Source organism: Nyctereutes procyonoides, unplaced genomic scaffold (assembly GCF_905146905.1).
Source record: "Nyctereutes procyonoides isolate TBG_1078 unplaced genomic scaffold, NYPRO_anot_genome, whole genome shotgun sequence".
NCBI classification, from domain to species: domain Eukaryota; kingdom Metazoa; phylum Chordata; class Mammalia; order Carnivora; family Canidae; genus Nyctereutes; species Nyctereutes procyonoides.
In genome coordinates, this window is record NW_026575120.1 from 21,680,125 (window position 1) to 21,699,829 (window position 19,705).

At 41.3% G+C, this 19,705-nt stretch overlaps 1 protein-coding gene across 2 annotated transcripts in view; it reads right to left on the minus strand.

The window, feature by feature from the left end:
- UBE3C (ubiquitin protein ligase E3C) overlaps positions 1-19,705 on the minus strand; it is a 125,471-nt gene that overhangs the window by 43,195 nt on the left and 62,571 nt on the right. For both annotated transcript variants that reach the window (XM_055335146.1, XM_055335145.1), the window contains exons 14-18: positions 15,424-15,528; positions 13,274-13,361; positions 12,111-12,208; positions 10,674-10,806; positions 4,204-4,451 (exon numbers count right to left, since the gene is read on the minus strand). In XM_055335146.1, coding sequence (XP_055191121.1) covers positions 4,204-4,451; positions 10,674-10,806; positions 12,111-12,208; positions 13,274-13,361; positions 15,424-15,528 — 672 coding nt within the window. The remainder of the gene's footprint in view (positions 1-4,203; positions 4,452-10,673; positions 10,807-12,110; positions 12,209-13,273; positions 13,362-15,423; positions 15,529-19,705) is intronic.

Genomic DNA, 19,705 nt, shown 5'->3' on the forward strand with positions numbered 1-19,705 from the left:
TCACAAAAGGCAATATATGCTATTGTAGGACTCCATTCTATAAATGCCCAGAACAGACAAATCCACAGAAACAGATTAGTGATGGCCTGGGGCTGGTGAGGTGGGCTGGAGGAAAAGGCTGTTAATGCACGCGATACTTTCTTCCCTTCTAAAACCCCTCTTCGGGATCCCTGGGTGGCGCAGTGGTTTAGCGTCTGCCTTTGGCCCAGGGTGCGATCCTGGAGACCCGGCCTCGAATCCCATGTCGGGCTCCCGGTGCATGGAGCCTGCTTCTCCCTCTGCCTATGTCTCTCTCTCTCTCTCTCTGTGTGTGTGTGTGTGTGTGACTATCATAAAAAAAAAAACTAAAACCCCTCTTCTTTGATCTTCCTCCCCACGTGGCCACACCCTGAAGTCTCTCTGGCTCTTCATCCTTCTATCAGTTGGGCACCTGTGCCAGTGACAGCCCACCTTTTGACCTTCCTTACTCACCCAGTCTACACAAAATCCCCCTGGCCCACCTTTCTTGCTCATGACACCTGAAGCCACTACCTTTATATATGCTCCAGAGCTGCTCAACACCACAGCTACCAACCACAAGTGGCTGCTTACATCCAAATTGATGAGAATTACATCATAAATTTGATTCCCTGAACCAGCCCGGCCCCAGCTAGATGACACACCACGTAGCAAGTTCTCCTGGTGCATAGCTGTGTCTCAGTCCCTTGCTGTCTTTCCCAGCATGCTAAACCATCCCTCTCATGTGGTCATCATTGATATTTTACCTGCACAAAGCTGCCCTATTTTTGAAAAATCAACCTGCTCATGCTTTTCTGGAACTTGTTCTTTCTTCAGGGATTCTCTTTCTCCTTCCCTTCAGAGTAAAGCCTTCTGAAAAGGCATTGACACTCTTTTCTGCTTTTATACCTTCCATTTCCTCTTCATCACACCATAGCAAACTCATTTTCATCATACCTCTCCGCTGAAAACATCACCAAGGACAACCACATGCCCTTCACCTGATGGATGGACGACTGTTACAGAAGGGACAAGGACTTCGCAATGCCAGGACTGACATGTTGACACAGGCTACACCCCTGATGAACCTTGAACACATGATGCCAGGTGAAGAAAGCCATTCACTGAAGGCCACACACGTGTGGTACAATTACATGAAATGTCCAGTACAGGACACTCTATGGAGATTAAATGTAAATTAGGGCTTGCCTAGAGTCTGGGGGAAACGAAAAGTGTTAGGACACAGGTGATGAATGTTCTAAATCTGATGGTGGTGATGGTTGCGTAACTCTGAATCTACTGAAACTACTGAATCACACACTTAAAAAAAAACAAATCATTCATTCAAGTGATCTCCATGCCCAACATGGGGCTTGAACTCATGACCCCAAGATCAAGGGTTGCATGCTCCACTGACTGAGCCAGCCCCTGAATCGCACACTTAAACAGGACAAACTGCAGGGTATGTGAGTCATTTCTTAATAAAGCAGTTGTAAGAACAAGCACCAGGGAAATCAAGACTTGAGGGCTGATCTTGCAGTCACTTCTCAGTCTTGCTGACCTCATGGCATCATACTGCTATGATCACAGCCAGTATCACTGAGGAGCTAGGCCACTGTCCCAGACCTTTAACTTGTAACTCCTGAGTCTTACCCTCTAAAATCAATTTGCCCCATGCTGACTCCTTACAAATGTAGTAAGTCTCAGCCATTTGCTCCAAACAATGATTTTTCATGATCCACAGTATGGAGACCAAACTTTTTTTTTTTTAAAGATTTTATTTATTTATTCATGAGAGACAGAGACAGAGAGAGAGAGAGGGAGAGATACAGGCAGAGAGAGAAGCAGACTCCACGCAGGGACCCCGATGTGGGACTTGATCCTGGGACTCCAGGATCACGCCCTGGGCCGAAGGCAAGTGCTAAACTGCTGAGCCACCCAGGGATCCCCGAGACCAAACTTTCTATTATGTAACACAAAGGCTCTTGGCTCTTTATGATCTGTCTGCTGGCTTAGCCCTAAGCAGGGCCAGCACATGTCCTGGAAAGACCCCATGAGCATACACCTTATTTAGGCTTTGTTCAACTGCTGTTGTGGGGGAAGCAACCGCAGACAAAATGTAAACAAGGCCTGGCTGATTTCCAGTAAAACCTTTTTTTTTTTTTTTTTCTTAAGACTACAAAAAATAGGTGGCTGGACTTGGACAGAGGCTGTAGTTGTTGCTACCCTTGATTCTAGAGTGTCACGTCTAGTCATACCTTTGACCTGCAGAAACTGTAGGGATTATGATTCTTGTGTGAAAATCCAATCTGTCTCTCAAAATGTACTGGGCAGTAAATAGTATCAGGCATTCCAATTCCAGTCTTAAATAGGGGAAATCAAAATGCATTCCCAGACTATCCAAAAATCCTAACAAATTTCTCCTAAATACCATGGAAAACATCTATCTATCTATAATAAGACACCAAAGATTCCTGAGTAACATAAATTTTATTTAATATTAGTTTTATTAAAAAATATTAGTTTTATTATTGGATATGTTATGTCCTTTTACAGATTCAGATATGTTGCATCTTTATTCTATGCCACAAGATAAATCCCAATAACAAAAACAAGGAAGATATCTTCTGAACTGGGGCTGGTGCCTGGCTGAAACCCACATGAAGAGCCATGAAGGCACTGTTGGTGAGGACAGGAAGGTACCATGTCCTTCAGGGAGCTGCTGAGTCCTGAGCACCATGCTCTCTCTAGCCCTCGACCCTCAGGGTACTCCAGCGGGCTTCTGATTTACACAGTGGGTTTGGGATAAGCCTGAGTCACTTGTCACTAGAGTGACTATTTGGTAGTAAGTCTGAATCCTGGGAGATCCTTGTGCGCTGCCCCACACACTTCAGGCTTTCTCTATTGTGAAGTTATGATGAGTGGAATGGATCATTCATTCAGAGAAAAAAAATCAAGAATCGACTTTCCATTCCCGGGGAAGTAGCCTAGATGATTTCCCACCTCATTTAGAGCAGTTTAGACCTAAGTCTCAATTATAGATTTTATTGGGATATTTGCCAGCTGTATCCTGTTAGGATTAGCAACTGTTGATGCGGAATTTGTTTCAAGTACAAAGATGCAAACAAAATAAAACAAAGTATCCCAGAAATATAGCCTTGCATATAAATATTCCCCATTTAAAAATGTTAGTAAGCGATTTAAAAGAAAAACAACTAAATTGCTTTTTTGGACTGCATTTGACCCACAGGGAATTAGTCAGCCACCCCTGCTGCTCCCTGCCTTTGGCATACCCACAGGCTATGCTGGTGTTCCAAGGAAGTTCACACACTGAGTCCTAATCCCCCAGGGTGGGGGGATGGCATTAGGAGGTGGGCCTTTAGGAGGTGATTAGGTCAGGAGGATGGAGCTCTCAGGAATGTGATTCGTGTTCTTATTAAAGGGACCCAGAAAGATGGCCCTAGGTAATGAAGCAGGAGAAGTGCCCCTACCAAGTGAGGCCACATGGCACCCTGATGGTGAACGTCCAGCCTCCAGAACTGTGAGAAAGAAATGTCTGTGATTTATAAGCTGCCAAGGCTGTGGTGTTCCGTTGTAGCCACCCGAAGGGGCTACAACAGGGTAGGACTGATCTGCTTTATCACTGTTTCACCATTAAATAGGATGCTTCCATTAGGCTACATGATTCCTTTTTTCCTTTCTTTGACATAAAACTCTTTGTGTAGCGGCGGGTGTGTAACAATGGTTTCTAGAGCAATACTATCCTGTCATTCTTAGGGACCATTTTCCTAGAGTGTGCATATAACATAATAAACTTAACCCATACCAAACAACTAGTCTCCTGCCTTGTAGCATCTTAAAAGTTTACAGAACATTAAAGGAATGAACATGGTCAACAGGAACAACAGGGAGGTCTGCAGTATTTCCAGGGTGCTCACTGATGGCTACAGATAGCTACCAACAGACTTCATGTCCTATGTTCCCTGGGGTTTCTACACTGTACAAATGATTTATGTAAGTGACCACTGTGTATGGAATGTATAACAGTGAAATGTTAATTATGTGAAAGAATCCTGTTCAGGGTTTACCAAAATTACTTCAGCAATTTTGATGAAAGATTTTCAACAAAACAGATAGCAACCACATAGAATTGCAAAACTTTAACATCATGTGTCTGAGATCCATTTTCACACACAGTTACTTTACCTTTCCAAGCATCCTGCCCAGGAAGTAGTAGTGTCTGGCAAAGGAATCCCCCACGAGCATCTGAGCGGCTGGGCTGGGGTACAGAAGACCTTCATTCGTGGTCTTAAAGAACCCCTGGTTGGGGTTAAATCCTGACTTGAGCAGCTCATTCAGAAACTCTCTGAAAATGCCACCACCGTCAATGCCAGCTTCATCCAGGCCATGGGCATTGAGTAAGTGCACACGGATCCGCTTTTTCAAATCAGGCTCTGTTAAAACAAGGGTAACGGGGGGAAGGGGGGTGCAGAGGAGAAAAGATTTTAAAAGAAAGCAATAAAATAAGCTGGTATTACAGGAAGTTTTGGGAAGGGGAGCAAGAATATTAGAGATATATTAATGTAAGACTCAAAAAAATCAATTGAGATTAATAATAGAAGATGAGACAGATGGATGCATATTTTCCCCAAAGCCAAGAGGAGAAAGAGAAAGAAGTTAATGGATCACACACTGAGGTGAGGGGAAACAGAGTGCTCAGGAGAAAATAAAGTTATCCCTCATATTCTAAAGGATATGACACTCTAATACTAGGAGAGGAGGGAGGGAATTAAGTACATAAGAGCACTAGAGGAATAGAAACTGTTACCAGGAAAGTCAGAAAACATAAATGAATAAAGAAGATGTCAGTGCAATTAACAGTACAGTGTTTGAAAGAGGTGAACAATGTAGCAGAGTCAGGACCTAGAGTCTACCTTATCATTTAAAAGCAGTATCTGGCTGAAAGGGTGAAAGTCTTTTGGGTTAAGAGTGTGCCACAAAGGGACACCTGGGTGGCTCAGCGGTTGAGTGTATGCCTTTGGCTCAGGTCGGGATCCCGAGGCCCTGGGACTGAGTTCCACGTCAGGCTCCCTGCATGAAGCCTGCTTCTCCCTCTGCCTGTGTCTCTGCCTCTCTTTCTCTCTCTCGTGAATAAATAAAATTAAAAAAAAAAAAAGTGTGCCACAAAGATGAAAATCTTTTTAAATTGTGAAGTTGCTTAATTATGCCTGATATCTTAGAGTAATTACCGCCCAGGTCCTCAAGAGGACAGTTCTGCTATCAGCAGGGAAACATCCCTGGACTCACCTACGATGGTACACAGCTACCAAACAAAGGCCAAAGAAAGCGATTCTGCCAAAAGTCCAAACCAGGTGGTCTTCATTGGAAAGGCTTAATCAAGGTGCAGGTTTGAGAAAGCAACTGGCACATCCTTCACCTTTCCCCACCTGTGTCTTGGATGCTCTGCATCTAAGCAAGTGGGGAGGGCGGAGGCGGTGGGCTGCCAAGTGAGTGTGCTAAGGAGCAGGGTATGCATGTGGTGCCAGAGTTCCCGGGCTTTAACAAGTGGCTGACATCGTTCAGGCTTCTTATGTGGCAACCCCAAGTATCCCAAGGGATGGGGACCTGGAGAAAACACTCCAGAAAGGGGCTTAGCAGAACACATGCTTGCTAGAGCCTCCAACACTGTGGTGGGACAGTGTCAGTACTTCTGAAGACAGAACCTGGCTGTGAATATTCTGTAATATGGTTCAAACAGGGCCAGGATGATTTATTGTATGAACTGAGATCTACACCATTGTGCACAGCAGTACAGACATCATCTTTCACTGGGCTGGCACGGGGAAGGGCAACCCCTGTCCTGCCAGCAGGGGGGACAAATGCTGTGCCAGGCAAGTGCCACGTTAATGCCTGCATTTCCCACAGGAATAAGGCAAACAGGTCTAAACCATCTGGTTACAGCTCGCTCTCATACTTTGTAAAGAATAACGACCACTGATTATTTACCACTAGCTAGAATTTATACTAGGATTTCATACACTTTACTTCAAGTCCTTTAACAACCTTCTGGTTAAGAACAATCCCCATTCTGGATAGGCCCCTGGGTGAGGGGGATTAAACAGGGCACTTGTTGTGATGAGCACTAAACACTGTATGGAAGTGATGAATCACTAAATTCTACTCCTGAAACCATTATTACACTGTATGTTAACAAACTAGAATTTAAATAAAAACTTGAAAAAAAAAAAGAATTATCTTCATTCTGCAGTGACAAAACCAAGTATACATATAAGTATACATATACATCTACATATAAGTATATATATACATATAAGTAGCTATATGTCTCTATGTATCTAAAGACATATAGCTACCACTCTAAAGAGCTGTAATTTAAAGATAGGTCTACTGGCGACAGAGCACAGGCTTTTATACTAAACCATATTCTCTTCTATTTTTAAATTTTAGCTATAGTTACATGAAAAAATGCTTTTTACTGACTCCATGAATATGTTATTTGCATTATTCTGATTAATAGAATTATAAAATATCTTCACTCTCAAGATCTGGCGAAAATGCCAAAAGAAATCTAAGCAGATAATTATAGATGGAATGCAAAAATATAGTTGGGTATTTCTCACCTTAACATATTCCTCTTAAATACCCAGTTTCAAGGAAGGACTATAAGCATTTGTTTGTCATATATAATTATTTCTCAAACTGATGGTCAGCAGTTAGTAGGAGATCCTGTAAAAATTCTAAGTGCACAAATGTTCTAAGTGGCAAACACTCAGCCCGGGCCCACCTTTTACCACACCCGTTCCCCTATAGCTATAGCGGAAGTAAGGGGAACAGGGGTGTGTCATTGGCTTCTGCAGACTCAGTGGCCAGTCACAGAAGTCACCCTCTAAGTTGGCTAGAATTGAGATTCTATGTTCCCCAAAGCTCATTTCTGTAAACAGTAATATGTATTAGCCACAATAATGTTTTCAGAGTCAAATCTAGCCTGTGAGGTATCTGGCCATTACTGTTTTTTTTTTTTTTTAAGATTTTATTTATTTATTTATTAGAGACACACACAGAGAGAGGCAGAGACACAGGCAGAGGGAGAAGCAGGCTCCATGCAGGGAGCCCAATGTGGGACTCGATCCCGGGTCTCCAGGATCATGCCCTGGGCTGATGGCAGGTGGTAAACCGCTGAGCCACCCAGGGATCCCCTCATTATTTGTTTCTTTTTTTTTTTTTAAGATTTTATTCATTTATTCATGACAGACATAGAGAAGAGAGAGAGAGGCAGAGACACAGGCAGAGGGAGAAGCAGGCTCCATGCAGGGAGCCTGACGTGGGACTTGATCCTGGGTCTCCAGGATCACACCCCAGACTGAAGGCGGTACTAAACCGCTGGGCCACCGGGGCTGCCCTCATTATTTGTTTCTAAGAACAAATTTAAAATATCTACTTACACATGAAGGTTTTAGTGGAGGGGGGAAAAAAACCCCTAAAACCTAAGTAAAATGTTACCTGAATTTTACCCTATTATAGTTTCTTGTTCAGGAAAACAATGTAATACATTCTGCCCGTTAAATGAAACATAATAAAACCAGCCAACACACAAAAGCATAGAGAGGTCTCAGGAACCAACTAGAGTACAGTTCAGAGCCAGCTCTAGCGGATTCTTAGCCAAGAGAACAGATGATACAAAGAGCTAGAGTCTAGAGTTGTCCAGAGATAACCGTGATCATTTCTCTACCTTCGCACGCTTGGGTGGGGCAGGGTATAGAACACACATGGTAGCCTGGTGTTGGGACCAGCACTGCTTGACTACCCAATAAGAGAAGAAATGGCTTCATGTCTCTGAGCTCCAGCAGTCAGCTCAACCACCCATGGGGCTTACACCCACACTCTAGAAAACTGGCCTACGGGGCACCTGGCTGGCTCAGTTTCGGGGTTGTGAGTTCAGGCCCTGCACTGAGTATGGAGATTACTTAATAAGTAAAATGAAAGAAAGAAAGAAAAGAAAAGAAAAGAAAAGAAAAGAAAAGAAAAGAAAAGAAAAGAAAAGAAAAGAGAAGAAAAGAAAAGAGAAGAAAGAGAAGAAAAGAAAGAAAACTGTCTTGAGAAGATATGAATAGGAGAGGATGAGTATCCATAAAGGCCCGATGTGCTGTAAGGATGAGATGGCATATGGAGCAATCATATTAACTGATTATGTGTAAATAATCAGTCAACAAAGCACTTCACACCAATTTCCCATGAATAAGTGACACATTCTGAGATGATATTTAATTTTACTACTTTCCCTAGCAAAATAACAATTTTAACACATGGTTTAAAAAACTATTGTTAATAAGGCCTGAATTAGAGAACATCTGTAGGGATATAAAGCATTATAACCTATGTATTAGGAGAAGATTCTTCCAAGTCCCTTAAACTCAACACAAGTATCAGCACACACCTGGGGAGTTAAGGCGTGATCAACTTCTGAATAACTTTAACCTAAAGGATTCATTAGGAAATTTGAGGTTTTGGATGCCTGGGTGGCTCAGCATTTGAGCATCTGCCTTCAGCTCAGGGTGTGATCCCGAGGTGCTGGGATCGAGTCCCACATCAGGCTCCCCACAGGGAGCCTGCTTCTCCCTCTGCCTCTCTGCCCCTCTTTCTCCATGTCTCTCGTGAATAAATAAATGAAATCTTAAAAAAAAAAAAAAAAAAGGAAATTTGGGGCTTGTTGTAATTGGACAGTAAGGTCTTTATTTTTATTTTTTTCTTTTTTTAAAAAGATTTTATTTATTTATTCATGAGAGACACACAGAGAGAGGGGCAGAGACACAGGCAGAGGGAGAAGCAGGCTCCATTCAGGGAGCCCGATGTGGGACCTGATCCCGGGTCTGCAGGATCACGCCCTGGACTGAAGGCAGCGCTTAAACCGCTGAGCCACCGGGGTTACCCTGGACAGTAAGGTCTTTAAAAACCATCTACATGAAACAGTTTTAAAGTTAATTTAGAACTACTGATAAACACACATACTCTCATTTTGGCCAAGGAGCTCATTCTGACCCCAGCATTCTGAGTCTGCACCAGCCCTGTGCACAGTTGGTATGCCCATCACTGCTCCCCCACCTGTACCACTGTCTTCCCTCTTCTAAATCCTACTGCTTTACAAAACCCTCCAGCATCAACCACACCTCAATTCTGTTCCCAAGACTTCTGAACCGATGGCACACTTATCACTTTTGTCTGTCTACTGAGTTTTCCCTGGGTTCAGTGGCAAATTCAACATCTACTGAGCACCAGCTGTTTCAGGGGAGCAAAGGATAAGGACTGCATCCCACAGAATAGGGAGCCCTGGCCAAGTGGGAGACACAACTACGAGAGCTCATTTACAGGGACAGGATCCCCAAGGAGGGAGATCTTTTTTTTTTTTTTTCCCCAAAAATATGTTGGGCTTCTTGAAGTCAGAGTCCCAGATTTTTTGCCTTGTTCATATAGAAAATTTAAAAACATACTATATGAGGCAAGAGGAAGCTGGTGCAGTGGAGAGCTCACAGCCAGGAGTCAGGAGTGAGTCTGTGGTATCTGGCTTCAGTGGGCTTCAGCACAGATTACATGATAAGACAACATTAGGTGAACATCAAACCCTTGCACACAAAACCTGGCACAGGGGCAGCCTCGGTGGCACAGCAGTTTAGTGCCGCCTGCAGCCTGGGGTGTGATCCTGGAGACCCGGGATCGAGTCCCACATCGGGCTTCCTGCATGGAGCCTGCTTCTCCCTCTGCCTGTGTCTCTGCCTCTCTCTCTTGCTCTCTGAATGAATAAATAAATAAATCTTTAAAAAAAAAAAAAAAAACCTGGCACAGAGAAGTGGCCAGAGACTGCTGCCAGCTATCCTCTGTTATTCCCACAGAGTGACACAATCAGGTCCCCAAGAAAAAAAAATTACTTGAGGTTTTGCTCCCCTAGAAGAGGCAACTGTTACTTCACTTCTGACACCCTCCCATCATCTACCAAAACTGTGATCCAGATCTTGCCAAGCTTCTGTTGTTGATTCTCTGCGCTGATCGAGCCCCAATTCAATGCAATGTCATGGATACCGTATACTGAAGCTAAAATTATTAAATACATAAATTATAATACTACACATTTAACACTGCATGTCAAATATTCACATAAGACAGAATATGTCGCTGAGCTGTAAATGCAATGCAAATCACTGTCAGTGTGGATCCCCTGCGTTCACCTACTAGTACCGTCACCGAAGCCTACGCCTATCTGTAGAGAGGTCTGCACTGTGTTGAGGTTTATTCTGCTCTGTTAAATATGGCTTAGAGTCTATAATATTTACGTAAATAGATTATCATATGTACTACAGAATGTCAATGGCTGCCCACCAATATTTTCAGAATTAAAGTTGTCAACTAAATTGCAGATGGACATTTGTGGGTGGAGTTTCTTGCCTTAAAAAAAAAAATCGGTATTTGAAAGGCTTCTATTATAATTGTCGATCTTGGGAATGTTATTTGACACATCTGCCAAATCTGACATACTACATTTCACTGTTAACAAGTCATTGCCAAACAAAATGATGCACACTAATGTTTTAATGATAACCATCTTCCAAAATACTCCTTCAGCCTCCCCCTGCTACATGCAGACATATAGACAGAATTATATATACCATTTTCTGGGGAAAGTTTGTCATAAGCATCTTCATAAATATAATTTCTTCTTATTGTGACATTAATTCCATCCAGGAATGGGCCATCTCCTTGAACTTCTTGCTTATCTGCATAAATCAACCTTTGAAAGATCTAATAAACAGGGGAAGTTGTCAGGTTATCTGAAACTTTTTTCTTACAAACATAAGCAACACAAGGGAAAACTGCTAAATAAATCTTAACTTTTCTATCTCCATAAATTGTGAAGCAAATTTTAAAAGCCAAGGTATCAAATATAGACTTTATGCCTTATCAGTAAATGTGTAATACTTATGTGTTTGTAATATTGCCCCCCTTTCCCATTTTACAACAAATTTTAAAAGTCCCATGCTGTAGTAAATTTTCAGTATTTTCTTTTGCAAACCCTTTAGAAAAGCCCAAGTGGTAGAAAAAAAGAAAGAAGAGCTTTGTAAAGCTGAAAATTGATTAATAGTAAGAATATCTCCCTAACAAGATTCAAGTAATTTTTTTGGATGCTAAAAGTCCAGTAGAGGGAGCTCAGGAACCATGTAATGTCATCTTACATCAGTGCCCGTGTCTATGTGTCTTAATGAAGAAACCAATAGCTTTAAAAGAAACTCACTCTTTTGCTCACCCTATAAAGAAGGTGGGCAGGACTAAAATTACCTTCTCGATGCCATTACTTAGGAATACAGCCTAACAGTTTTTAGAAATTTCCTAAGTTGGTGAATACAAACAAAATATTTTAAATCTCAAAACATAAATGTAAACAGTTTTGTACATTGGTCAAAAACCACCAGGCAGGGATCCCTGGGTGGCGCAGCGGTTTGGCGCCTGCCTTTGGCCCAGGGCGCGATCCTGGAGACCCGGGATCGAATCCCACGTTGGGCTCCTGGTGTATGGAGCCTGCTTCTCCCTCTGCCTGTGTCTCTGCCTCTCTCTCTCTCTCTCTCTCTCTCTCTGTGACTATCATAAATAAATAAAAAAATTTAAAAAAAACCACCAGGCAGAAAATTAAAATACCTGTCCAACTCTGTTTTATAAAGTAGTATTTATGATCAATAATCTCAACATAATGTATAGAAGCATATCTTTCAAAAAATTTGCATTTTAAAAACAATGCAAAATTTACTAGACGAAAGGCCCTTATAGTCTCATTGTAAGAAGACAATGGTGTGACAGGCCTTTTCAACTACAGTTACAACTAAGGAAAAAATATCCTTCAAGTCTATACAGAGGTATTTGATTGGACTATGGTTCACTGTCCAATCACTGTCCACTATTACAATCTAATGAGAAAAATACAAATTATGTAACCAGCTTGGCACTAAGCACTTTCAGAGATATTTCCGTTGGTGTCAATTCTTTAACACTGAAATGATGTAAGTAACCATAACATATATGAAGTCAATCTATAAAGAGACCAAATCACACACCTTGACTCGCTCCTCAAATGGAACCACAAAGGGCAGCTCTGTCAGGATGGCAAGCTGTCGTTCCTCAGACACAGACAGTGGCGGGGACTCCAAACCCACTGCAACACATGGGAAAGCCTTTGTTAAGTTCTGTGCCCAGGAGAACCTCACTTCATCGCATTTTGCAGACGCTGTGCGTTTTACTAACCAAAGGTCTGTGGGAACCGCATGTCCAGCATGTTCCAACAGCACTTGCTCACTTTGTGTCTCTGTGTCACACTCTGGTAATTCTTGCAATCTTTCAAACTTATAACAAACCTGTGTATGTCATGGTGACCTGTGATCACCAGTCACTGAAAATTTAGAGGATGGTCAGCATCTTTTAGCTCAAAGCATTTTTAATGAAGGTATGTATATTGTTTTCTTAGATGCAATGCTATTACACACTTACCTTTTTTTTTTTTTTTTTTTTTTGAGTAGGCTCCACACCCAGCACAGAGCCCAGTGCAGAACCTGGACCCACAACCCTAAGATCAAGACCAGAGCTAAGATCAAGAGCTGGATGCTTAACTGACTGAGTCACTAGGCACCTTGGCACACATAATTTTTATATGCACTGGAAAACCAAAAACTGACTTGTTTTGGGACATTCATTTTATTGCACTGGTCTGGAACCAAACCTGCCGTGTGTCAGCAGTATATGTCTGGATTTCTCCTTTCCAGACTCATACTATACAGCTCCATTTGAAGACATTCTGGAAAAGGAAAAATTATCAGGACAAAAACCAAATCAGTGGTTGCCAGGAGATGGGGAAAGCGGCTACCTATAAAGGATGATGAGATAATTTTTGGAGCAATGAACTTTTTCTATATGGTTGATCATGGTGGCAGATGTGTATCAAAAATCACAGACCACTAGAGGCGCCTGGGTGGTACAGTCGGTTGAATGTCTAACTCTTGATTTCAGCGCAGGTCATGGCCTCAGTGTCATGGAATCAAGCCCCATGTCAGGCTACATGCTCCGAGTGGAGTCTGCTGGAGATGCTCTCTCCCTTTGCCCCTTCCCCTCTAAAAAAAAGTTTTGAAAAATAGCAGAACAGTACACCAAACAGTGGACTTCCCCGTATGTAATGATAGCCTGTGAGGCTGGATGGAAGGAGAAACACACTCCCCAGAGAACTCACCGTCCAGGCTCGACTGCAGGGGGCCAATTCTCCCCATCCTCCGGAACCTCCACACGTGTCTGGAAGCCGGGACGTAGAGCTGGGTGACCTGTGGGGCCAGCAATCCTGGCTTAGTACATCCCTGTGTTGTGGTACAAACTTTCACTTGCCACATGTGAACTATACCAATGTTGTCCATGCACTTAGCACCAGGTCCTGTTCTTTGACCTCATGTCCTTTTCAGGCTACCTTTCCATGCGCCCTCTCCTTGGCCGGCTGCACATTTACACTTGTACAGGGTAACTGTTCTATATATCCCAAGGAAATCTCTACTTGTTCTGTTTAATGCTGTGTAATACCTGCATATAGTAAATTGTCATAATGTGGTTACCTTATAAATGAAAACACATCACACTTAAAGAATTAACAATTTCTTATTACTATTCAGTGTCTCATAATTCTGAAAATATAATCTGTCTGCATCAGCACCCCAGTTAAGGCTGGGGTTGTGGACATTCTGTTATGCTCTGTGGCTTTGCCTGCTTCCTCAGCCCTGACTGTGGCCCTGCCCAGCTGGCCAGCTATGGTTCTACCACCTGGATTTTGCTGGCTGCATCCCCTCAGTGTCATTGTGGGCTACCAGGCCCTCCATTTCCCTATAAATCTGCAATTCCATCCAGAGGTTTCATCACATCCAGGTTTGATTTTTGGCCAGAAAACTTCCTAGGCAGCATGTTCTCTCAACAGGGACATGTCTGGTTGCTGCAGGCCTGTGTACTGGCTGCTACAGGTCAGTGAGGGGATTGAGAACTTGTACCAATGCAGGAATCAATTATTCCTGACAGCAGGCAGTTTGGTTCAGCTGGCATTTTTCCCACAGCACGGTGATAGATATTCCGGCATTGGACCCCCATGTGCCAGGGTCTCCAGTCCAGTCTCAGCAGGTCACCATGGGGCCTGCACCCTAAGGGGCACTGCCCACACTGTGTACTCATTAGAGCCTGTAGGCTGTGTGACCCCAGGTCAGAAACGCCTTTTTCATGCATCCTTAGCTACTTCTACACCGAGAAGGTGCTCACATCACCACTTGCTTAGGCTGAGATACTAAAGTTCACGAAGGAGGCATGCTCTGTATGCGGTTACTTCTTTTTTTCCAAACAGTACTCGAATAAGGAGCTGGTTCCTCTGCAGCCCACAAGGTAGCTACTCAAGTTCTTTCTCATGTATTTATGAGCGTGCAGACTGAAGCCTCTTTCACATTCAGTCCCCTGCACCTAGTCTAGAGAATTGGAGCCATGCTGTTCCATCACACCAAAGGCTGTTTCCTTTTGGTGGTGAGTGTTGTTCAGAGGCCCCACCCTGGGCCCTAGAGGTAGCCATGGCTATATGATCTGTCATGGCTTCTCAGTCTGACCAGTGGGCATGGCTAGAAGCCAAGTGCTTCAAGATTCGTGCAGACATAGTATCTGAAACTGTTGCAAAACACCTCTGTTTTCTTTTCTTTAATGTTTCTATGCTCTCCCTTCTTCTATACACTCCACTCTCTGCCCTCAGCCCCAAGATTTTGAAATGAATACAATCATGACTTTTTCAGACAAGAATGAAAATAATTCTTTGTTCTTTAAATTTCTAAATGTCATTTCAAAATGACCTTTGTTCTTTAAATTTCTAAAATATTTATATTGAATCTACTTTAGATCTATATCTTAATAATATTCAAATTTGTCTCTGTTCCGTTAGAAAATCAACGACTTGCTCTATCTCCCTAAATACATGTGCTAAATGTGCTAATACATATTGTGCTGAATACATATTGTGCTAAATATGTGCTAAATACATATTGATAATTATAACAACAATAAAAGCAAAATCTCTTGCAATCACAACAAAGAACCACTAAGCTCCAACATAATTTGTGGTTAAAGGAGAAAATTAGGGTTTTTTTCTTTTTTTTTGAAAATTAGGTTTAACAATAAATTCAGGATGTATGTTTAAGTCAATGATACTGCTATATAGTTGATGACCTAAGAATAATAAAAAAAGCTTACTGTTAATATTTAGTTACATAAAAAGAAATGAAACAATTTAAAAGGATTTATCATTCTCTCCAGAAAGACAAAAGCTGAAAAAATACATTTAACAAAAAATATTAGAAAGATCTGTCAGTAAACCTTATCTGCTTTAATATCTTCTTGTTCTGACAGCCAGTGATTTGGAGGACAAAAATTTCTCCTTGTGTCTCTGGACTTGAGCATTTTCACTAGATTGGTAATCACCTGCAGAGGAAACACAGGGCTAAGTCTCATAAACAAGCTCAGTGACCACCACAGTGCAAAGGCAGCAAAGTGCCAACCAACAGCCCCAGGACCTGGCACACCAGCCCCATCCCCCACCTCCGCCTGGCCTGCCCTAGGCTACTGCTGAAGGCCACAGAGAAGTACCTTATCCTGTGAGCATAAGAATGAGTTTTATGTACAAAGCAATTATGTGCCAACAAAAGGAGAAAAATTTACAGGAATATGTTAAAGGCAGACACGAAGTAGTAATTAAGTTCTGAAATACAAATTTGGAAATGTATTAGCTTGTTTGAGCTATAGTGTCAGAAATCTCCAAGGATAGCAATTTTGTAAAGTTTTTTCCTACAGTAATAGCATTTCATATTTTTCTGAAAAGACACACTATCAAATGTTCTGGATAGATCTCTGACAACCATCCAGAAAAGAAAAACAATTGCAGTATTTCCCTTATGTAAGTGTCTGAAGTCAGGCCTACTTCTCATCATAATTTTGCACAAACTCAGTCTAACTTCCGCATACCAGCAAGCTGAATCGTTCATTCCTGCTTTGACAATGAGCATCAGTGCTCCCCCCACCCCCCGGGCTATGCAGGAAGCTCCCTAAAGAAGAAACTCCCAACTAATTACCTGGAAACCTAGCAGGCATTTGATGATTGACTTGGGATCAGTTAACTAATTGTAAATTTTAAAATATATGACTAAAGAGAACTCATGGCACTGCCTATTTAAAAAGACCTGATGATGGGGTGCCTGGGTGTGGCTCACTTGGTTGAGCACTCTGACTCCTGATTTCAGCTCAGGTTACGATCTCAGGGTCAGGAGACAGAGCTCCACACTGGGCTCCACATTCAGTGTGGATTCTGTTTGTGATTCACTCTCTCCCTCTGTCCCTCCCACACACCCCCCCCCATGCATATGCTCACTCTCAAAATAAATAAAATCTTTAAAAGCTAGAATTAAAAATAAAAAAGACCTGACACTTTATATTAAATACAAATGTACTTTGTAATAAATGAAGATAAACCAACGCAAATTGTTAAATCCAAAGTCTTAAACCTTTACCAACAGGATTTGATCACACTCCTTTGTACAGTATGACTACAATGATGTTTCCTAAAAAAGTCAGCCAGGCCTCTATACACATTGCTTCTAAATAAAGTATAATCTGGATAAGGAATTAGGATAAGATAATGACTTGGGTAAAGAATAATATTAGGATCACGTGATAAATTTCAAAATATACCCACAAGTCAAACAATTGCATCATTTCAACTGTTAATAGAGATTTCCCTTTAAAATTTCACAATTCAGCATCTATATACAATAGAAACACAAATGCTTCTCTTGTGACATGCAAACCCTGGCATTCAGGGATCCCAAAAATTCTGTGTCCAATAAAAATGGGTGAGAAATGGCCCTTGGTTGCCACCTCAGATCACTATAATGCAGACACACCAAGAAGATGCAGTGCCCGTTGACAGAGGACAAATACGGTAGAAATTTGGCCATGGAGACAATTAGTACAAACGTCTCAAGATGTAGAATACAGCTTTCTGACTGATGGATGCTTCTTACCAATGTAGCTGTGACATCTACCTGGTAGTATTTTGAAGCCTATCCTAACCCTACCCATCCTAACACTACCTATCAGAACTCTACAGTGTATCCTCTATGAATCAGCAGAACCCAGCCTAGGTTAGTCAGAATGACCTCGAACTTAGTTACCCCTGACTCCTGTTGTGCTTGCTCAGGGGTTAAGTTATAACACATGCAATGATTTTATGATCATTTCAAGTATAGGTGAGGTAGACTAAGAACAGCCTAGTCTGGGGTTCTATCTGGTTAATTTCATGGTCATAACAAAGTATGGTCATTAAACTAATGCACTTAAATTTTAGAAGTCTCTCAGTTTTGCTCTTCAAAAGAGAAGACCAGATGCCAATGAGTTATGTTACATGTGGGATCTTGTCTGGAACAAGTCAGGTCAGTGTGTACGGAGCATACCACATAAACATACGCTCTTCCAACAGCAGAGACACAGCACAATCTTTCTGTATGAAGAATACTACATCTTAGCTTTCCATTTTCATAACCAGCTATATTAGTATTTTAAATAAATTCAGATTGAATACATACCAGGCTGAAATTTACACATAATATGCCACAACTGTTAACAAAAAACATGCTGACAAATATTTACATATATTCACTTACGGCTTATGTATGTCATCCCACCAGATGCTGACATCCTCATGTATTTACCTTCCCCGTGGCACAGTGGAGGAAACTTACCTTTACTGAGAGTAAGAGACTTACTCGAAGGCTTGCCAAGGGGCAGGGCCAGGGCTGCCTAACTCTGTAGTCATCTCTTTTTAATCTATGGTTATGAGGTCATTTATTTTCTACAGGTCACAAATATTAAACTACCTATGAAGCAATTAATGGCATAACTTATTTTCTTCTTTTAAATTACTGTGAAATTAGGCCATTTAGGCGGCTCAGTCGGTGAAGTGTCTGCCTTTAGCTCAGGTCATGAGCCCTATGTTAGGCTCCCTACTCAGCAGGGAGTCTGCTTCACCCTCTGTCCCTCCCTCTTGCTTGTGATCTCTCTCTCACATACTCTCTCTCTCTCAAATAAACAAAATCTTTAAAATAATAAATTACTGTTAAATTGAACATTAAAAAGTTTCAATAGAGGGCACCCCTCTTCTTATTTAAAAGTATAAAAAAAGAAGTAATCTTACATCACTTATAAATGTCCTGGTATCAGTGATCCTCTTTTAAAAGAAAAAAAAGCAAAGAGAGAGAGAGAAGGAGAAAGTGGGAGACACAAAGTGACAGGAGCCTCAGGAGGTGTGTCAAGGACAAGATGTCCAAACAGGAGTCACTGTGAAAGAGCAGGCCTAATAAGTTAGAGTTGATAGCAAGCCAACCTTGAAGATGAGTCTTGGACAGGATTACCAGAGAAAAATAAGGGATACTTAATTAAATTTTAATTTCAGATAAATATAGAACTTTTTTTTAAGTATAACTATATTCCAAATACTGTTTTTAAAAATGTAAATATATCCAAAATATTGCACAGAACATCTTTAATCACAACCGATTTCCCTGTACCCATTTTTAGGATCACATACTCTCAGCTGCTATACAAATACTTGGAACATATATGGAGGTAACCACTACAATTATAGAAACTGACTAAAGATTGTGAAAGGGAAGAGAAACTGGGGTCACAATTTTGAACTGGATCAACAGAGAGCCAGTGTTGAAATCAGAAGGCAGTCTTTCTTTCAGTTAATTTTATTAAATTTTCTGGCACAGATATACCTACTAAAAAAGACTTCCAAAACTGAAGGAATTTTAGATTTAAATAGGACCTAAAGCATAGATAAGCTCAATTTTGTAAACCAAGATCCAAGGTTATAAATATCTGTCCAGAGTGACCTCTTTGTACAGCGAGGCCTATGGTTCTTCACCCCTACCTGCATACTGAAATCTCCTGTTAATGGATGCCCATGCAGAGGCCCCACCAACAGCGAATTTAATCCAATTTATGTGAGGTAGTCTGTCAATGTTTGTAACTGTTCCCCAGGAGATCTTGATATGCAGTTACAAAGTACAATAAAATAGTAAACAAGCAAACACTGGACTAACTAGATATACCTAGATCAATATACAGGTTTAGCAGACTTCAATAGTTATAAATATAACATATTACATTTATTTGGTGTGTTTAACTCTTGTCCCCTATATTGTGTTTTTCCATGCTAAATCTAAACCGTCCATAACTCAAAAAATTATTTAAGTAAACATTCAGAAATGCACACAACTGTTATTATACATGTTCTATTATTTGCCATTTGAATTAAGAAGAGGTGACACATGTAAACAGGTTCCTTGAACCCTAACGTTAAAAAGATCAAGTAGGTAACTGCTTAGAAACATAGAGACTGCTCATAAAAACCCCCTTGACAGTTATCCCAGGTCAAAATGGCAAATTAACAGACACCGTTCCACAGAACCCTATGTGTCTTAGTGCATTGGCTATGATGATCACACAAAATCCTAATGATTTAAAGAAATATTCTCAAGCATCACACATTCTACATCATATATATAAATATAATTAGTATTATATGTACATTAGATGCTGA